Raw genomic sequence first — 19,976 nt, forward strand, 5'->3', positions numbered from 1 at the left:
TTGTATTCTGAGAAATGATTTAAATGTTGATCTTCCTGCCTGTAAGACCAACTGTCCATTCACTACCTACCTAAGGTTGGCTCTCAAGTTAAATGATATGAAATTATTATCCAGGCAAATGGTTTTCAAAATGTAGTCTTAGGGTTCTGTAAGGGGTCCCCAAAATCTTTTCACAAGGGTCAGTGAGGTCAAAATTATTTTCACAAACTAAGATATTTTAGTGCGCCCAGCTATAGTGCCAAGTGTAAGGTCAGGAAGATGAGTCTTCCTGAATTCAAATTCTACCTCAGACACTTCCTAGCTGGGCAAGTGACTTAACCCTGGTTTCCTCAGTTTCCTCATATGCAAAATGAGCTGGAGAAGGAAAAAGTGATCCACTCCAGTGTCTCTGCCAAGAAAACCCCAAATGGGTCACAAAATCAGATGCGACTGAAAATGATTAGACCAAAAAAAGATGTTTTAATTTCTAAGAGCATAAACATATAAGAATATAACTGATACAAACAAAAACTCTTTAAGGTTATCAAAAATTGTTAAGAGTGCAGAGGGACCCAGAATCCAAAAGAGTTTGAAAACCTTTCATCTAGACACTTATCTGTTGCAAGAGATTTAGTGCCATGTTGGATTTGCATAGCTCACTTCAGTTGTGTAACAAGCAGAAGACAAATTGAGTTCTCTAAATTCATATAAAACATTAATTCTCTAAGCTCTTAAGAAGAAAACTTGTAAAGATTACTTGGTGTTAAAATCTATGGTGTGAAACACACCAAAATAGATGTGCCTGAGAATGTTCAAGACTGAAGCCAAACATTTCAAAAGAAGGTGGGGGCACCCAAAAGCTGCAAGCAAATCCCTCTGATCACGCAGACAGACAAACAAGGGTGAACCCACCCAGAGCTGTTGATGGGAAGTTTAAAAATTGATCAAACATCTATATTTGAAAACTCACTGAAAACAAATTATACTCAGCCAACATCTGAAAATTACACGCCATCAGAGGGAAAACATTCAAGCGGAAGGTTTTTATTCCCCCTCAAGAAAACATTTCAAAGACGAAGGGAATAAAATATTAGGATAAAAAAAGGACAGGCACATGTCCTTAAAGGAGATGTTACCTGCATTGCTTCCTTTAATAATAATCCAAAAATTTGTTCATTCAATTGATGGGTACATTAAGGACAAAGGTGGGGTTATCCTGTAATCTCATTGATATGGGATACTTCTAGAATTGGAATTTCCTCAACTTAGAGAGATCAGTAACTCATGGGTAACTTATTATCTTTAGAGACTTGACATAGCAAGTTTGCTCAGGATTGCACATTAACATGTGTCACGAGTATACATGTAAATATGTCCATGTGTTATTTGAATATATATATGAATAACTACAGCTATATATAAATCACATGCCATTATTATATCTGAATAGACATATATGTGAACATATATGCATGCAAACATCCCGGCATGCATACATACATACATACATACCCCTGGGAAACTCTGTACTATTCAGGACTATATGAAATAGTATTTACATAATCCAAAACCAGATAATCCACGTCTCACTTATATTTAATTTTAAAGCACTATATAAAAGTAAGCTAGTCTTTAGAATATAATAAGTGATTTTTAAAATGCAGATTGTCCTTCCTGATTACCATGTTTCCATGGTCAAATGTTAAAATTAATTGCCATATTTGAGCATAAAGAAGCATGTGCAGGTTAGGGGACATCCAGAAGGAAACTTGATGGCAAATGCCTATTATTAAACATGTTGGGGCAGCTCCTCTGTATAGTTAGAAAGAGGGTGTGTACAAAAACCATAGCACCATAGTTTTTAAGTTGGAAGGGAAGGGAGGAAGGAGAGAAGGAGGGAAAGAAGAAAGGAAGGAAGGAGGGAAGGAAGGAGGGAGGAGGGAGGGAGGAAGGAAGGAAGGAAGGAAGGAAGGAAGGAAGGAAGGAAGGAAGGAAGGAAGGAAGGAAGGAAGGAAGAAGGAAGGAAGGAGAAAGGAAGGAGGGAAGGAAAGAAGGAGGGAAGGAAAGAAGGAGGGAAGGAGGGAAGGAAGGAAGGAGAAAGGAAGGAGGGAAGGAAGGAAGGAGGGGAAGGAAGGAAGGAGGGAAGGAGGAAGGAAGGAAGGAAGGAAGGAGGGAAGGAAGGAAGGAAGGAAGGAAGGAAAGGAAGGAAGGAGGGAAGAAGGAAAGGAAGGAAGGAGGGAAGGAAGGAAGGAAGGAAGGAAGGAAGGAAGGAAGGAAGGAAGGAAGGAAAGGAGGAAAGGAAGGAAGGAAGGAAGGAAGGAAGGAAGGAAGGAAGGAAGGAAGGAAGGAAAGGAGGGAGGGAGGGAGAGAAGGAAGGGAGGGAGGGAAAAGGAAGGGAGGGAGGGAGGGAGGGAGGGAAGGAGGAAGGGAAAGACAGAGGGAAGGAGGGAAGAAGGGACAGAGGGAGGAATTGAATAAAGTTAAAATGACTTGCCCAGGATTACACAGACTGTTTGTCCTTCATTCTTTAAGAGGACCAGGACATTAGGGAGGTGATGCTTACATCCAATCCATTTGCCTGTCATAGCAAGAGAGGGCTAGGCAAGGTCACTAGTCTTATGTTCCCTTCCAGAGCCATCTGGATCCAATGGTCAGATCAGGATGACTGGAGATGGTCCTGGATAAAATGGGAGACTGTGGCCTACTTAATCTAAGGTCGTCAACAGATTTATCCCCATGAATCTCAGTTACTCATAAGTATAAAAAAATCCTTAATCTGATTATTTCAGAGGGCTCCTATGAGAATCAAATAAAGAAATGAATGTTGAAGCCTATTGAGAATCATTTAAAACATGATTCAAACATACATTTGTCAAGAGGCAACCAAAACATTATGAGACTTATGCAAAAACCAGTTTTTTTCCAAGAGAAATGAGCATGCATGTGGAATCCAAAGAGTTCACAGCCCTTTTTGAAGTTTGCATATTTATGATAGTAAGACAAAAGAAACAGGGGAAACCAGGAAGAGGCATAGGAGGAGAAAGGGGCAGTAACCCTTCCCGGAGGGGAAGAGCAAGGCAATGGCAAAAGCCACTTTCTTCCCCTTAGGTACCAACAGATTGTGAAGACAGGAGGGTCCACTTATTTGCTAAGGTCCCCAGCTGCACAAGCATTTTTCCAAGTTGGCACAAATTGGCTGATGCCTATCTTGCCTTCAAGCTAGGGAATCTAGCTTGGGGTGCATACAACAAATTATGCCAGATGGTGGGAGCTTCATCCTTGACACATGCAGGGTCTCTTGTATGCTCCGGACCCAGTTTTCTGAAAAATATGACAACTTAAAAAGACAAGTTCAAAGAACCCCTTTACAAAATGTTGTTGCTATAAAATCAAGTTTTATTTCCCAGGTCCTATTCATAGTTGCTCTAGAGAAAATCCCCCAATTCTTATTCGCGATTTAGCAGCCATCTTTGTGGCAAAGCCATCAGTTGTATAGTTAATCATAACAGTTCTAGTCGAGAAAATTGGTATTCTCAGGGACCAAAAGGAGAATCACTTCCCAGTCAAGGGACTGGTTGTTAATTCTTCCCAGATATAGCGGTTAATCTAATTGAATTGAGTACACAGTCAGAAGGAAAGCAAAAAGAGATAAGAAAGTAAGTTACAAATAATCATCCAAAACCTAATTTATAGTAAGTGTTGATGCTTTCATTGGACAAATTTGATTTTAAAAAAATATAGCAATGGAGAGACAGGAGTAGTTAGGGACTAAAGATAAAGAGATTGGATACAATATATTTTGTAATTGAAAAAGATTTTTTTTAAGGCCTAACTTTCAACATTTCTGAAAGAAGTGGGAAAATATTTCCTTATTTGTACCTTCCTCACTTTATAAATTGCATATCTTCTACACAGCTTCCACTAAAATGAAGGAGTGTAGAACCTTGGTTCAAACCCCAATCTGCTATCTTCTGCCTGTGTGACCTCTGGTAATTCACTTAATCACTATGTCTTAAATTTGCCATCTGTAAAAAAAAAAAATAATGATTAGACCAGAACAAGAAGGACCTCTTAGCATTTCTATGTGTCACAGACACCTTTCATAGCCTATGAAACTCAATGATCACTTCCCACAACAATGTTTTTAAATGTATGAAATAAAATGATATTGATTACGCAGGAAGCCAACTATCATTTTTTTTTTTTTTTTTTTTTTACAAATTTAACAGGTTCTAGATTAAGGAACCCTTAAAATCAATCTCTAAGGTCATTCTAAATCTGCAATGCAAAAAACCAGAGTAACAGTCTCAAATCACTAAATTTTGCTAGTTAGTAAGCAATGCTTAGGAACTGCTACTATTAAGCATAATTCAATGACTCTGAGAGTTTAATTTTAATTACTTATTGGAAATACATATGAATATCCTATCCTATCACAAAACATTTAAGGAAGCTGATCTCACTATATTCTTCTTCATGCCATTAGGTACTTGCTGAAAAGCAAAGCAAGAGCTCTCTCTGATAAAGCTGTTGATTTTCAGAGACTCTTTTAGATTGTGGATTAACAGGATTAATAGGGCAGAAGTTTGCCAATTGGTCCTAATTCACTGAAAATAATAAAAGGAAATGCAGCTAAGAGATGTGTGCAGCCCTAATGTAAGCTATTGCTACTGGTAGGAAAGCCCCAGTCACACCAGTGTGTCCAGAGTTAGGGAAGTCAGTCAATAAGAAATATTAACTATGAGTTTCCTATGTGCTAGACAGTGTCAAGCACAGGAATACAAAGAAATGCAAAAATAGGCCTTGACCTCAATGAGTTTATATTCTAGTGGGGGAGTCAATATGTAAATAACAAGAGACATGCAAAATATGTATAGGTAGAGGAAATTCAGTTTAAGAGGAGAAACCATTAGTGGCTGGGGGACCACAAAAAGCTTCCTGAAGGTGGGATTCAATCTCAGACTTCAAGTAGGAAAAGTAAGAGGTAGCAGTGAAGAGTGAGTGTTCCAAGAACGGGGGGCAGAAGGGCACAAGCATATTGGTAAGAGATGGAGTGGCGTGAAGGAATTGCAAATAAGCCAGTATTATTAGAATATAGAGACTCTTTTGAGAATTCTAGCAAGGTTGATAGGAAGCAATTTATGAAGAGTTTCAAATGCCAGCTGAGGAATTAATATTTGAATCTGGAAACAATTGGGAGCCATTGCAACTCGCTGAGCAAGGGAAGTGCCATGGTCAGACATAAACTTCAGGGGAAAAAAATTACTTGACAACTGAGTGAAAGATGAATGAAGACAAGCAAAAAGAACTAAATATTTAAAGAATCCATAAGTTCTATGTGGAGAATTCATCAGACAGTTAGGAGCAGGAGATAGCATTGTCACAAAAACTCAAAAAGGAAAGACTATTCAGGATGAGGACAATTAGGTGGCACAGTGAATAGAGCACCAGACCTGGAGTCACAAACATCTGAGTGCAAATCTGGCCTCATACACTTAGTATCTGTGTGATCCTGTGGAAATTATTTAACCTTATTCGCTTGCCTCTTTTTCTTCATCTGTAAAATGGGCTGGAAAAGGAAACTGCAAACCCCTCCAGTACCTTTGCCAAGAAAACCACAAATCGTTCACAAAAAGTTGGACATAACTGATAATGGCTAAACAACAACAACATGATGGTGATCAGTGCTAATAAATGCTGCAGAAAGTTCAAGGAGACTTGAGAGAAGGCAATTTGATTTGGTAATTGAGATCATTAGTAACTTTAGAAATCAACAGTTTCAGCTGAATGACAAGATCAGAAGATTAAGAAGAGAGACAGGGAGGAAATAGAGAGAGAGAGAGAGAGAGAGAGAGAGAGAGAGAGAGAGAGAGAAAGAGAGAGAGAGAGAAAGAGAGAAAGAGAGAAAGAGAGAAAGAGAGAAAGAGAGAAAGAGAGAAAGAGAGAAAGAGAGAAAGAAAGAAAGAAAGAAAGAAAGAAAGAAAGAAAGAAAGAAAGAAAGAAAGAAAGAAAGAAAGAAAGAAAGAAAGAAAGAAAGAAAGAAAGAAAGAAAGATTCATACCCATGGGTTTGCCTTTGTGAGGAAAAACCACCTCTTCATGTCGATTAGGAATGAAGCAGGGGAAGATGGCTGAGTGAGATGAGATGAGAAGAAGAGAGTCTCAATTTTGCCAATGAAGTTTCAAAGATCTTTATTAGGGAGGCTAGAGTTTACGATTAGATTTGAAACATTTTTCCAGAAAAGGAAGATGTTAAATATAGACTAAAAGTTCTTAGGAGTTCCTAGAAAGACTTCATGGGCTCCACAAACTTGAATGGGGAAAAATTATGTATTTATTTTCACTAATCTCTAAATGCAGTTTAACATTTCCTTTAAAAAAAAATTTAACATTATTCTGAGGTAGGTAGGCTTTACCAAACTTCCAGAGATGTCCATGACACAAAAAATTAAGCATTTCTGCTAGAGAAGAAGATTATGATGGAAAGGAAAGGCTACTACTCGGAATCTAGAAATATTTAGCTTCTCTTTCTCTCTCTCTCTCTCTCTCTCTCTCTCTGGAAAGTTTCTGAGTGTGGGTTTAATCTTTTGAAGACAGGGAATATGTCACTTTTTGGTCAAGAAGTCATACATTTGTAAGTATCAAATAAGTCACAATTTTTTGGTTTGGATTTTTGATTTGATTTGTTGTTATTGTAACAAAGGAAGGTTCTATATACAGAATATAGAGGTGTGTTTTAGGAAGAGGATATATAGAAAATATCTCAATGCTTCAAGGATGCGTGAGTTCCATTTGGGAAGTCTCTCTGCCAGTGTAGATTACAAATCAATCTCTCTCTCTCTCTCTCTCTGTGTGTGTGTGTGTGTAGATGTATGTATGTTTTTACTTATACATATGCATGGGTTCATGTAATTCGAGTATTTACACTTAAGAAATTGGCAAACTACAAATCAGAGCTTGATATATTGTTTTGTTGCTTGTCTACTTAAGAAAATGAAAGAGAAAATGTTAATGGAAATGAATCTTCTGCTTTCAAATGTGCTATATAAATGCTAACTAAATTTTGTTGGGACTCACTAGCTGTGTGACCATGCCTCTGTTGTAGTCATTCTCTCTAACTGCATCTTTGGGCAAGTGACAAAAGGACCAGAGAAAACTCTTCAGAAGAAAGAATGTATCAGACTATTGACAACAGTGCATATATGTAGCCAGCTGCTTCGAGGCCATTTACCCTGGAATCTGGAGCATCTAGGAAAGCCTTGTGTGGGTTTGCCTAGAGTCTCAAGGCCCATCCACTTCCCTTGCCTGCATTCATAGAAGCTGTTCCAGCTTTCCTCCCCTTTTGGATGGCTCTGCCAAACTAACTCAGTGTGTGGCTTACCTATGGATATTCCCTTTCCCTAGACTTCAATTTCCCCATCTATAAAGAGAGGGAGTTTGGAAAAGATCCACTCCAAGATCTCTGTGAGTTCTGACATCTTTTAACAGTTAAAACAAAAAAACAACCTCCTCCACTCACTTTTCCCTAGCACAAAAAGCAATGTGATCTAGTAGCAAGAGCTCTGTTTTTGCCTTTCTTTATATTCCCAGTGCCTGGGACATAGAAGGCACTTAATAAATGTTTGTTGACTTGGCTTGACTTGATTGGATTTGAAGTCAGAAGATTTGGGATGAAATCCCAACAGAGATATTTGCTATCCATATGGCCTTGAGTAAACCCCTTCAGCTCTTAAAGCCTCAGTCTTTTAATCCATAAAAGGAAGGTAATGATATTTATACTATCATCCTCATAGGGCCACTGGGAGGAAACCATAACCATTAAAGCATTAATTGTTGTCACTATCATCATCATTATAAATATATAAAAGCAGGACAAGCAGAGTAAAGAGGGAATCAGGAGAGTTGGATTGCACTGCTGATTCAGTGTATGACTTCTGACATCATCCTAAGTCTGTTTCTCCCAATAGTCAACCAAAAGTATATGTGTAGATATATATATATATGTGTGTGTATGTGTCTATATGTGTGTACATGTATATACATATATATGAATGCATATACACACACATGCATACACACACACACACACACATAATTATATACACACCCAGAGGCTTGTCTACTTCTACCTCAGAGGGATATGGAGAGGAATTCAGTTTTGAGGAGCTCTGAGCTCCTCAGAGGAAAGAATAGTACTAAATATAAGCCTCAGGAAAGATGATTATTTATGGCTGGCCAGACATAAAACGTTCCCAGGCTTGACTTAACCCGGGTACCCAGCTCTCCCTGAGAAACAAGTTTAAACAAACTCCCAAGATAAATGTTGTTCTTATACCTTTTCCAATAGGCTAATAAGAATTTCATAGAATCCGAGTGTTGAAAAGGACCTTAGGGGCCACCAAGTCCATCCTATGTTCCCCCCTTAAAATTCCCTCTTATAACTTACCTGACAAGTGGTCAACCAGCATCTACCTTGAGGTACTTAACGCCAGAGAACCTACTATGTCCCAATGCAGCTCCACTCCATTTAGTGAAAGTTTCTTTGTTAGGAAGCTTTCCCCAACATTGAGCCTGAACTGTCTCCTTTACAGCTTCCACTTACAGGTCCCAGTTCAGCACTTTGGGGCCAAACAGAACAAGGTTGATTCTTCTATGTGACAGGCTTTCCAATAGCTTAGCAGAGCTCTCCTAATTCCTGTCCCCTCCATCGTCCTCTCTTTTCTTCTCTTCAAGCTAAACATCTCTCCTACACCCTCATGATATTGTCTCAAGGCTCTTTACCATTTGTCCTCAGTTTCTCCTCAGTGTACCCATTCCTTTTCTAAACTGTGGTGCACAGAACCGAACAAAGTACAGGAGGAATGGTCTGACTAAAGCAAAGGACAGAAGGAGCATCACCTCTTTATTCTTCTTGGAAGGTGTGACCCTCCCAAATTCACAGGAGGGTTTTTGTTTTAGCTCTTGCATCACCTTGTTGACTCACACTCAACACACTTGGTTTTTGTGGGTATGTATACTCATTGCCAGTATGGCAATTGAATAACCTAAGATTCCTCTCATTCAGGGTGTGGCCGCTATATATGTTATAGCTCCTTGAAGCCACAGGTGAGAACTGGGTGCCAGGTAGACAGCAAAGGTAGATGAGCAGCCTGGAAAAAGGGCTCAACAAGCCCATACACCATAATCCTGCTGAACACTCCATATAATGACCTAATTAGGCTTTCCACCTAATTCCAGATCACCACCTACCTTTTTAGACTCTGGGTACCACTGAAAAAATGTGCAACAATTTATCCAAGGCAAGAAGCTGAAACTGCCTGCAGTATCTTCTTCTAGCTTTTGTGTGCACCAGGAATCTCTGGTTCCCCAGGCCTTTTCTTGGAGTATATCCAGGAACAGCAGAGGTCAAGGAGTTTAGTTATTTTGAAAAAATTCCCCCAATTCCCCCAGTCAGGAAGCAGCTGGAGCAACAAGGGGTTCTGTGTGTGTTTGTGTGTGTGTTTATTTAAATGAAGCGGTCCTCTCATCCACTCTTCCCAAGAATCCCATCTGTAGCCACTGTCCTACTTTTCACTGCATTTAGAAGTTTCTAAAAAGAGTGCTGTTTGCTTCACTCACAGGCTCCTATTTCCTATTTAGCATCAAAAACTCTGAGTAAAGTTCTAGTAACCTTTTCTGAAAAATAAAAGACTGAACTAGATGACCTCCAAGATCCCAACCAGTTTCAGTTAGATCCATGATCCTATGATCCTCTAGGATTGCAAGGAGTCAGCATGCAATGTATCAAAGTCATAGAACAACTATGAGCACAGTATGTCTGGAGCCCAGAGTGCTAGAAGAAAAGAAAGCTAAAAAATCAGAGCAGCCTCAGTGACATTCCTGAAGCACAGGTCTGACTCCTATCATTCTCCTGCTCAAAAACCTCCTGAGGCTCTCTATCACCTCTAGGGAAAGATGTTGGGCATTTAAATGACTTTAACATTCTTCTTTTTAATAGAAAAAATTATATTTTTAAAAATAAAAGACTTCACAATTAATAAAGATTTACTAAACATCTATTATATTCAAAGCACTGGGTCTCCAGACTACCCTTCCACACTTATAGTCTATTATTATTCCCTTTCACATTATTAGTGATAAAACAGTAGTACTTGAAGATTTGCACAAGGTCACACTGGAAGTGACATGAGGAAGAGTCCTTCCTGTACCTTTTATACAAGGGTCCATCTCCCAGCTCCATACCTTTGCACAGGCATTTTCCTGTGCCTGCAATACATTTCCACGCTCATTTAAACTTCAGAATCACTAGCTTCCAATCCACTTCTGTTCAAGTACTTCCTGTATAAAACCTTTTCTGATACCCCCAGCTGTTAGTGCTCCCCTAAAATTACAATGCATTTACACTGTATACATGTACATCTATATGCATATGTATATATAGATAGATGTACTAGGAATATATATATATAGATAATAATAGCAATCATTTAAGGCTAGTAAAGCACTTTACAAATATTACCTCATTTGATCTTCATAACAACCTGGATAATTAGGTTCAATTATTATTGAAATCCCCATTTTATGATGAGAAAACTGAAAAAGGTTAAATAACTTGTCTAGGTTCCCACAGTTAAGTATTTGAAGCTGAATTTGAACTCAAATCTTCCTGATTCTAGGCCCTGCATTATACCTATCTGCTTCATTTCATTGTGTAACATCCTCTACTAAGGTTACTCTCTGACAGGTCAGATGCCTAGAACAGCACTGATGCTTTCTCCATTCATAATTCTAAAGGTGGGGCAGCTAGGTGGTGTAGTGGATAGAGCATCAGCCCTGAAGCCAGGAAGACTTGAGTTCAAATTTAGTCTCAGACACTTCCTAACTCTATGATCCTTGGCAAGTCATTTAACCCAATTGCCTCAGGAAAAAACAAAACAAACAAACAAAAACAAAAACAAAAACAAAAACAAACAAACAAAAAACCTGGAAAAAAACAAAAACAAAAACAGAATTTTACAGGTAAATCTTTAAGGGCTAAGATTGTCTAGTAAAACTCACAAACTCCCATCCAGTATGCTCTGTATTATCAATTGGACAGTTAGTTTTCAGAAAATTTTTTTAACTCAGAATTATAGTAATAGTTGTTAAAAAAAAAAACAATCCCTGTATGGGTACACTCTCACAATCATATATATAGTCTATGAGGAATGTGAACTCAAGCTTAAAGGAACACATATGGCAAAGAAGTAAATTTGTAGTCCAAATATTACCCTTGAAAATTAAGGACATATAGCGATACCACAACTAGTCCTTTACTCTATAAAGAGATCAAAGGAAAAAGAAAAAAGCTCACATTTATAAAAATATCTATAGAAATTGTTTTTGTTGTTTTTTAGCAAAGAATTAATCTGAGATGAATTGAACAATTACGCCACATGAGTGCAATGGGATATCATTACACTGTAAGAAGTGATGAAAGGGACAGTTTCAGAGAAGCTGAGATTTATGTAATTCAGAATGAAATAAACAGAAGCAAGAGAATAGTTCATACAATAACAACATTTTACCTAAAAACTATTAACTATTCTACTTAAGAAACATGATTAATGCACTAACTTAATCATAACTGCAGAGGAATAAATGAAGCATGCTACTCAACATCTGACAGAGAGGGGATGAATCCAAGGTAGAGAATGTGACATACATTTTTGGCACAGCCAATATATATCTGAATATGTATCTGAATAATACTGTCTCAGATCCTTTCCTACACCAAAATAGTGTCCTTAAACCACCCTTATAGTTACCTTCTCATCTAGCATATAAGCATATTCTGTCTTTATTTTCTAATTGTCAGAAATAAGTAATTTTCTCAAGAAAAAGGAATAATGTTCTATTCTTTTTCAATGCTCCCACAGCATCCCACATAACACTGGAAATGTCACAGGTAATCGGTAAAATTTTGAATTGAAACATTAAGAAATTAAAAGTTAAGATCTCCATTTCAATGAAAATTTAAGCAAACACTGGATAAGTACACTGAGGTTCATCCATTAAATTTCCCCAAATCAGTGCTTCCAACATACTCTCTTGTACAGTCAGGTTGATTCTGGTCTAAATTTCCATGAACTTTTCAAAAACATAGTAGTTTGCTCTCTAAAGAATTAATTCTTAAAGGATTTAAATATCACTTGCTCTTTTTAACAGAAGCATTTCACACATCAAAATGAAGTTTGTGGAGCCTATATAGTGATGGCATTATTTATTCTCCAATTCTCAAGGCTAATTTATTTTTGTTTTCTTTTAAATGCTTTTTGATTGGCTAACAGTCCCTAAAGAGGGCAGTTTTGTGAACAGAAGTGGTCACATGGGTACTATTTGCTAATTGTTCATTTGGGGATTTCACTTTTCACAAATCCACCTTCACAAATTTTATACAAGTAGTTCTGATCTACCTGAAGGCTTGCAGTTCTGTAGCTCGGAGGTAGAACCACTGTTTTGTTTTTACCGTGGATCCCTATGGCAATCAAGTAGCCTCAAACTACATTACACTACAATTACTACAGCAATTGGGAAGCGGGGATAGGAGGGAAGCTTTTTCAAGCCCTTAGCTTCCGTTGTAGGGGTGGAGCAGGGATTAGGTCAAAAGCTATAGGAAAAGAAAGGAGAAGTGAGAATTACACATGAAGTGTGTGTGTGTGTGTGTGTGTGTGTGTGTGTGTGTATGTGTGTTGGGGGGGTGATGAATAAAAGTTAGGTTCAGTTGGGAGAACCAACCTGTTACAGGTCTCCTACTCATAAATTATCAGAACTGCAGGGAACATTAGAGGTCAGCTAGGGCAAACAGCTCATTTTTTTATTGGAGGAGGAAGGATTGATATGATACAGCAGAAATAGTTTTGAACCAATAAACTGAAGACTTAGATGGGTAGTCCAAATTCTGGGCATGTATGAGTTGTGTGTAAATCTAATTTAATACATCTGAACTAGAGTGTCCTTAGCTCTAAAATATGGATAATAATGCTGGACCTGCCACCTTGACAGAGTTATTATGTATTTTGAGGACCACTGAGATGATGAAATGATGTGTAATCATAAAATGCTCCATGAATGTGAACACAATTCTGCTCTTCTTTTAAAATGGAACTGAAGCACCACATTCAATACAAAATCTTTTCTGGTCCCCCCAATTGCTGGTGTCTTTCTTCTTTACTATTTATGTTCTATTTATTCTTTATAATCTTACTGCTGCACATGCCATCTTTCTCAAACAGAATTTAAAAGTCTTGATATATTGTTTTCTGTTGCTGCTGTTTGTTATTGTTATTTTGGTTTTTGTATACTGAGAGTCTAGCACATAGTAGTTACATACACATGATTGTTAATTAGCTGGTTGAGATCACCATCTCAGGCTAGGCAGGAGATGAAATCTTTCTCCAGAGGTCATCAGTTTATCATCCTCTGAAACTCTGAAAAAGAGAACAGAGGATTTCAAATATGTGATAAGAGAGACTTATCTTGAAGAGCCTGAATGAAAAATCATGGTAGAGCCTGCTTACATGAAGCAAAAAAAAAAATAAAGTCAGGAAAAATAAAGATGGGGGACAAGGTGGTTCAGGACAAATTGAAAGTACCAAGGAAATCATCCTGTCTCACCTCACCACCATCCTTCCCCTGACCACATCTATAAAACAATCTGTTCCACCTATATCCTGCACTAGGCCTCTTGCAAACCATATAGAAAAGACTAGTTTCATGCTACACACCCAAAAGCTGTAGTTAATGTGACTGAGTTACTGGGGTTGAAATTTGTACCACACACACACATACACACAAATACCTATACACAGTTAACCCTTCGAAGCCTCAAAAGCATAGAGTATTAGACCTGAAAGAGATCTTAGTCTTCATTTAGTCTGATCTCTTCATCTCATAAATGAAGAAACTTTATACCGAGGGAAGTGACTCAGTGGCAGAGCTACAATCATATATACACACACACAATACACACTATACACACATAAATAAACAAGCACAAATGGTACATACATATCTGTATACATGTTACACACACACACACACACACACACACCTCCTCCTCCCTCTCCTCCTTTCTTTCTCTCTGTCTCTGTTTCTCTATCTCTGTCTTTGTCTATCATTCCTCCCCTTTCCCCCAGAATGCTGTGGGCCATTGGGGATGTTAGAGAGAGGTAATAGCTATAGCCAAGGCAGTGACAGCTGTCTTATCTTCCTTATATAAGGAGATAACTTCTTATCTCATGGCTACCATCTCTCTGATGTTTGTGCTCTCCCTCCCCCTCTCTTTCTTTTTCTTTCTCTCTCCCCCTCCTCCCCTCCTTTCTCTCTAATCTCTTTGTGTTTATTCTTTCCTGATTTTAGGAGAATGAGTATTAGAGATGGAATAGAACCAGTTACAACCTTGTGAGCTTTGACAGAGCTGAAGAACAATCCCATCAACAAGCTGAGTCAGTTGCAGCATTAGCCTAGTCTAGTGAGCGGCCAGCCCTGAGAAGTGAACTGCTTGATATAGCCCAGAAGCCAAGATACCATTGAGCAAGAAAAGGAGCAATTTTTACAGTGATTATGCCATATCCAAAAGTAGAAACTTCTCAAAAAGAGGAAAGGACGCCTAAGGAGAAGAAATATTCTTGAGGGGTAGGGAGAAAGAGTGTTTTATTGAAATCACTTTAGATTTTAGCCCACTCCAATCAGGTCCTGAGAAAAAGGTACTTGGTTGGGGGAAGGGAGATCCTTGGGCCTTCAATTCTTGTTCTCTCTTCTTAGTAAAGGCTACTCTGTGTTAGTCAGTCGATTGTGAGGAGGACACACTGGATGAGGGTTTAAAAACAAAAGTACCAAATTTGCGCTTCCCAAACTTCTCAGGATTAACTTTAGAACCTTGAGAGAAGAGATAGCTAACTACACTCCATGGGTTCAACCTGCCAGTATAAGCCAGGTTGGGAGAATCAGTTCCAGAAGTTATGCTATTTGTATCCCCAAAACTTAGCACAATGCCTAGGTGCAAATTTTTCATAGGTAAGTACTTACTAAATATTTTTGCCTGATTTTTTAAAAAGAAGACAGAGCTAATGACGCTAAAGAGTTGGGTTATAGTCTTGGCTCTGAAAGCAACTTTCTTTGTGGTCTTGAACAACTTAAGTTCTCTCATAGGGTCTGGCATCCTTGTGTGTAAAATGAGGACTATTAGACTAGATGATCTTTAAGGTTTCTCTTAAGACTATGAATTACAACTAGGGAACAACAACAAAAAATAATGATAGCTCATGGTTTATAAATACATTATGGACTTTCCCTATAACAACTTGTGAGGGAGATAGTATAAATACTCATCCCCATTTTGTAGATGAAGCACCGGGACTTAGAGATTAGATAACTGGTTCATAATTTTAAACAGCAGAGATGTCCCTTTGAATCAAGGACTTCTAACTTCAAACTCATATCATCCTAATAATTATAAACTGACTAATTATATGTTTAGCATAATTACTGACACACAGGAGGTGCTTAATAAATGCTTATTCTTCTACCACCACCATATGCCAATTCTTATGTCCATGTATCTGCATTAGTTGTTCCCTATGAATTCCCTCCTCATAGCAGTAGTTCAGAATCCTCCTCCCTCAAAACTAAATTCAGAACCCTTTCCTCATTCTGAATGATATTGTTTTCTCCCTCTTCAGATTATTCCAAAGATTTCAGTGTTTTCTCCATCTGAGGAGGGAGAATTACATTTACTTATGTTTCCTCTGCGTATCTGCCCAGTATATTGTTCCTTCCTTGAGGGCAGGGGCTGTTTCCTTTAGAGTATTTGGTTTTTGTTTGTTTGGTTGGTTTTTTTTTTTTTTTTTGCTTTTCTTCCCCACTGCATGGTGCTATGCACAAAGTAGGTTCTATGAAATAAATGTTTACTGATTCTATATGTGTATGTTTGCTGTATGTTACACACACAAGCACATAACAAAATATGATTTAATTCAGAGATTTCTACCAACTCTTAAGGTGGAAAGGAATCTCCTCCAAGCTTCAATAACTGAAAATAAATAGCTTCATAAGCTGCGCTTCTCAAAAATCTCATGAGAAGCAATTTTACAAAACTAAAGAGATAAATAACTATGCTAAGAACAGTATCACTAAAATTAAAGAAAACATTTGAATGCATGACTAATAATGTCTCTCTGCAAAGTCAAATTGGGGGAATCACAATCACCAAACTCCTCTCAAAATACACTTAGAACAGGCAGTCACACATTAACTATAAGATTCTTCTGTGGCATCAGGCAAAAGCTCATTTCAGATACATCACAAGGAAGGGTTCCCTCTTCCCCAGTCCATTTACTTTTCAACAAATTTAAGTAAAAATGAATTTTCCAGATTTCATCTACTTTTGGAAAAGAGAATATGGTAAGAAAATGTGGATGCTATCATTTTAGAAAAAGTGTGGATAAATAACTTCAAAGAAAACAGCATTCTAATGCATCACAGGGCATTTATCTAGAGCCAGATGTTTCTAATAACTGTTTCCTTTTTCTGTTCAACAAAAATACTGACAACTTAGACATAAGAGGATGTGAATGCATAAATTTAAAATACTGCAAATAATGAATGGCTGTTCACCACACATGCTTATATCCACCAGTAGTCCCCCAAACAGTAACCCACGGGCACTAATCCTGAAAACCCAACTGCTGCTATTAGGTCTTGAATTAAGTCATTTCCTCTCACTTGGCCTAAGTATTTCATCTGACCAAACTGAGCTTTTATAAAATCTTTTCCAACTCTCAGTTTGTGATTTCATGTCATTCAAGTGAATGGAAACACTAATAATTCTATTTGCTAACACAATGTAGTAATGGTTCAGAACAGGCAAGTCCTTTTGATGGAAAAATTTGTTACAAAGACCCTAAGCAAATAAAAAGATAAAATAGCTAGAAACTAAAATTTGAATCATAAATTTAGAGCTAAAAAGGTTTTTAAAAGTCCTCTAATACAAGCCCATCATCCTAGAAATGAAAAAAACCGAGCTCCAGAGGAGTTACTTGCCCCAAATCACACATACAACTAAGAAACAGAACTAAGATTTGAAAGGAGGTTCTCAGATACCAAATCTGCCATTCTTTCTGAACCAAGGGACCTGAATTCAAGGACATCCATCATCTCAACTATGAGTCAAGAAATAAGAACTTTTGTCAAATCAAGTTCTCATTTCTTTTCTTAAAACACCGGTGATGAAAGCTAACACTTAAACTCTGGCAAAGCATAGTGGAATATTGAACAATGGTCCAAAATAGAAGGAATAGACCAAGATAGAATAGCCTATTCTCACCTCCTTTTAAATTTGAAATTCAACAGAATTTGAAAATTATTTAGCCTTAATCATACATATAACCACTTCTACATCTTTGTTATCAGAGAGAACATCTGGAAAGAGTACTAGATTTGGAAGTCAGAAGATACAGGTTAAAAATAAAGCTCTCCCATTAATTGTACATCCTTGAACAAATCATGAAACCGCTCAGTTTCCTCTTTTGTAAAGTAAAAAAGATTAGTCTGCATGATATTTGAAATCTTTTCCAGTTCTGACATTCTATAATCCTGAAGCTGAGCCAGTTTTTCTTTTTAATATTTCTACCACATTGTAATCACTCCTGGCTAAAAGTAAGTTTTCAAACTTCCCCGGAAGCTGGGAACATAGTGACGAGGACTATTCGTCAAAACAAAATAGTAGTTTAATGGCAAAGTCTCTGGGATCTGAGTAATGGTGGCCAATAGGAAGGATTTGTACAGAAAGCAGTCTGGCTTGGGGGGGAGGGGCGAAGAGAAGAGAAGAGAGGAAAAGAGAGGGGAAGTGATGAGAGAGGAGGAGAGAGGAGAAGAGAAAATAAGAGCTCTCTCAAGAGTGTTTTCTTGAGAATCAGGTCTGGATTTTTCCAGCTCTATTACTAATTTGACAAGAGAATACCTGCCCAGGACGAATACATTTCCTAAGTTATAAAGTGGGATTTCTTTCAAAAAAAGTATTTGTAAGGTGCTTAGCACAGTATCATGAACATGGTAGGTGCTTAATAAATGCTTTTTCTTTGCCAAGGTATTAGTATGTTGTCTCAAGACACTTTCAAGAGAAAACAGGTCAAGTAGCTGATCTTTTAGTGTTTGACCCTTTCAGGGCGCAGATTACATTCACCTCAGTGGTCAGTGACTTTACGGTCTAGGAGAAGAAATATTGTCTCCACGCAGGCCCAAGTCGCAAGGCCAGATCCTTGCCCTCTGCTTGACTCCAGGGCACCCTCAGTACCAAGGCTTGCCGGGTCTCACTGACCGGGACTAAGATCTGGCCCCTAAACCAGCTCGGTGGACCAGCAGAGAACTGCGCAGCCCACGCCTCCTTCTCACAGCCATTTCGAGGTGAAAGGCTCTGGCGCATGGCTGCTAAGGAGCCCCACGAGGAGGCCAGATCACCTACGCAGCCGCCGTGCAAGGCGAGCAAGATCGGGCTGCCTCTCTGCCCCTTCTCTCCCCCGCGCCAGTAGTCAACAGCAGCCGCCGCCGCCGCCGCCAGGAGTCCGGACACAGCGCCAGGCCCCCTCCACTCCCGTACAGGGAAGGGGGGGACTGGAGGGAGCGGGAGCATCCCAGTGGGCGGGGCCCAGCGGGACCTAGGCAGAGTCTGGCAGCCGCTCTCAGGTCCTCGCGACGCCATGTGCAGCCGGCTTGGTAGTGCCGGTCCCAAGAGGCTTCACCTCCCTCCCCCTTCGGCCTGGCCTTCCCTTCCTGACCCCGAGGGAACCGGGGCTGTAGTGCAGGCCGGCGGAAACGCACCTGCCCGGAGTTGCAGGGGATAGATAGCACGCGCCGGCCTTTGCTACGGTCCGGCCTGGGCTGACCCCGATCCGACCGGGCTCAGTGGCCTCGCGCAAGCCCTTGGCCCCTCCCGGCTGCAGGTCTAGCTGCTGCCCCCGCCCACGGCCCCGCTCTCCGGCTTCAGCCCGCGCTCTCGCTCTCGCTCCCTCCTCCCTCCTCCGCCTGGGCCCCAAGGGAGGGTAGAGGGTGGCTGCGGGGAGAGCGCGGCTTTTAGTGCTCACTCACCAGCGGTAGCAGCCCTCGGAGGCCTCCAGTGTGAAGTTGATGCGGGTGCCCCGGGTGAAGGGTAGCAGCACTTTGGGTATGTTGAGCTTGGAGGCGGTCGCGCCGTCCCCGGCCAGCGCCGCCAGCAGCAGCAGCAGGAGCAACAGCAGCGGCGGCGATAGCTGCCAGCCTCTTAGCGGCCCCTGGGCCCGAGTTGCCATCCTCCCTCCTCCTTTGCTCCCCAGCCGGCGCCGGGCTTGCTCCCTCGCTGGCTCGCTCTCGGACTCCAGCGGGCTGGCTGGCTCCCTCCTAGCCCGCCCCAAAGCACCCGACAGTCTAGCTAGCGGGAGGACCGCGCTGCCGCTGCCCCGGCAGCAGGTGATAAGGCGTGGAGGGGGAGGGGCGTGGGACATCCCTCCAGATCTGAATGCAACTTCCTGGGCCGTTGGCTGGGCTGGGCTGGGCTGGGCTGGGCTGGGCTGGGGTGGGCGGGGAGGGGGACCCGGGCGCGGGTTTTTCCCCGAGTAGGCGGGCGGAGCGGGGTCCCGGCTGGCCGACCCCGGCGAAGCGACCGAGGCTGCGCGGCGGCCCACCGCAAATGGCAGGCCCGGCCGGCCTTGTTTGTGCAGCCTGGAAATCGCGGGAAACGGGGAGGAAGTCCCGAGCGATACAAAGTTGCAGGAGGAGGGGGAGTTGTTCGCTACAATATCCAGAGCCGCGGACTGTTCGCCCCCCTTCCTCCGCCTCCCGGGCTCCGGCGCCACCTGCGGACGCAAAGGCTAGAGCAGCCCAATGTGCGCTGAGCCCTGCGCTTGAGCAGCTATCTCGGGGGGTGCTCAGGGACTAAGGGGGGAGGGAGAGAGCCGAAGGTGGCGTGGGTTTCGGCTGTACCTC

At 40.5% G+C, this 19,976-nt stretch overlaps 1 protein-coding gene across 1 annotated transcript in view; it reads right to left on the bottom strand.

Moving 5' to 3' along the window:
• The window catches only part of NUP210 (nucleoporin 210), a 148,176-nt gene extending 128,288 nt beyond the window's left edge, over positions 1-19,888 (bottom strand). Inside the window, exon 1 of the mRNA XM_031956678.1 lies at positions 19,104-19,888. Within this exon, the coding sequence (XP_031812538.1) occupies positions 19,104-19,495 (392 nt within the window). The 5' untranslated portion in view covers positions 19,496-19,888. The remainder of the gene's footprint in view (positions 1-19,103) is intronic.
• Between the last annotated feature and the right edge of the window lie 88 nt (positions 19,889-19,976).

The sequence above is a fragment of the Sarcophilus harrisii genome, chromosome 1, assembly GCF_902635505.1.
Source record: "Sarcophilus harrisii chromosome 1, mSarHar1.11, whole genome shotgun sequence".
Classification (NCBI taxonomy): Eukaryota; Metazoa; Chordata; class Mammalia; order Dasyuromorphia; family Dasyuridae; genus Sarcophilus; species Sarcophilus harrisii.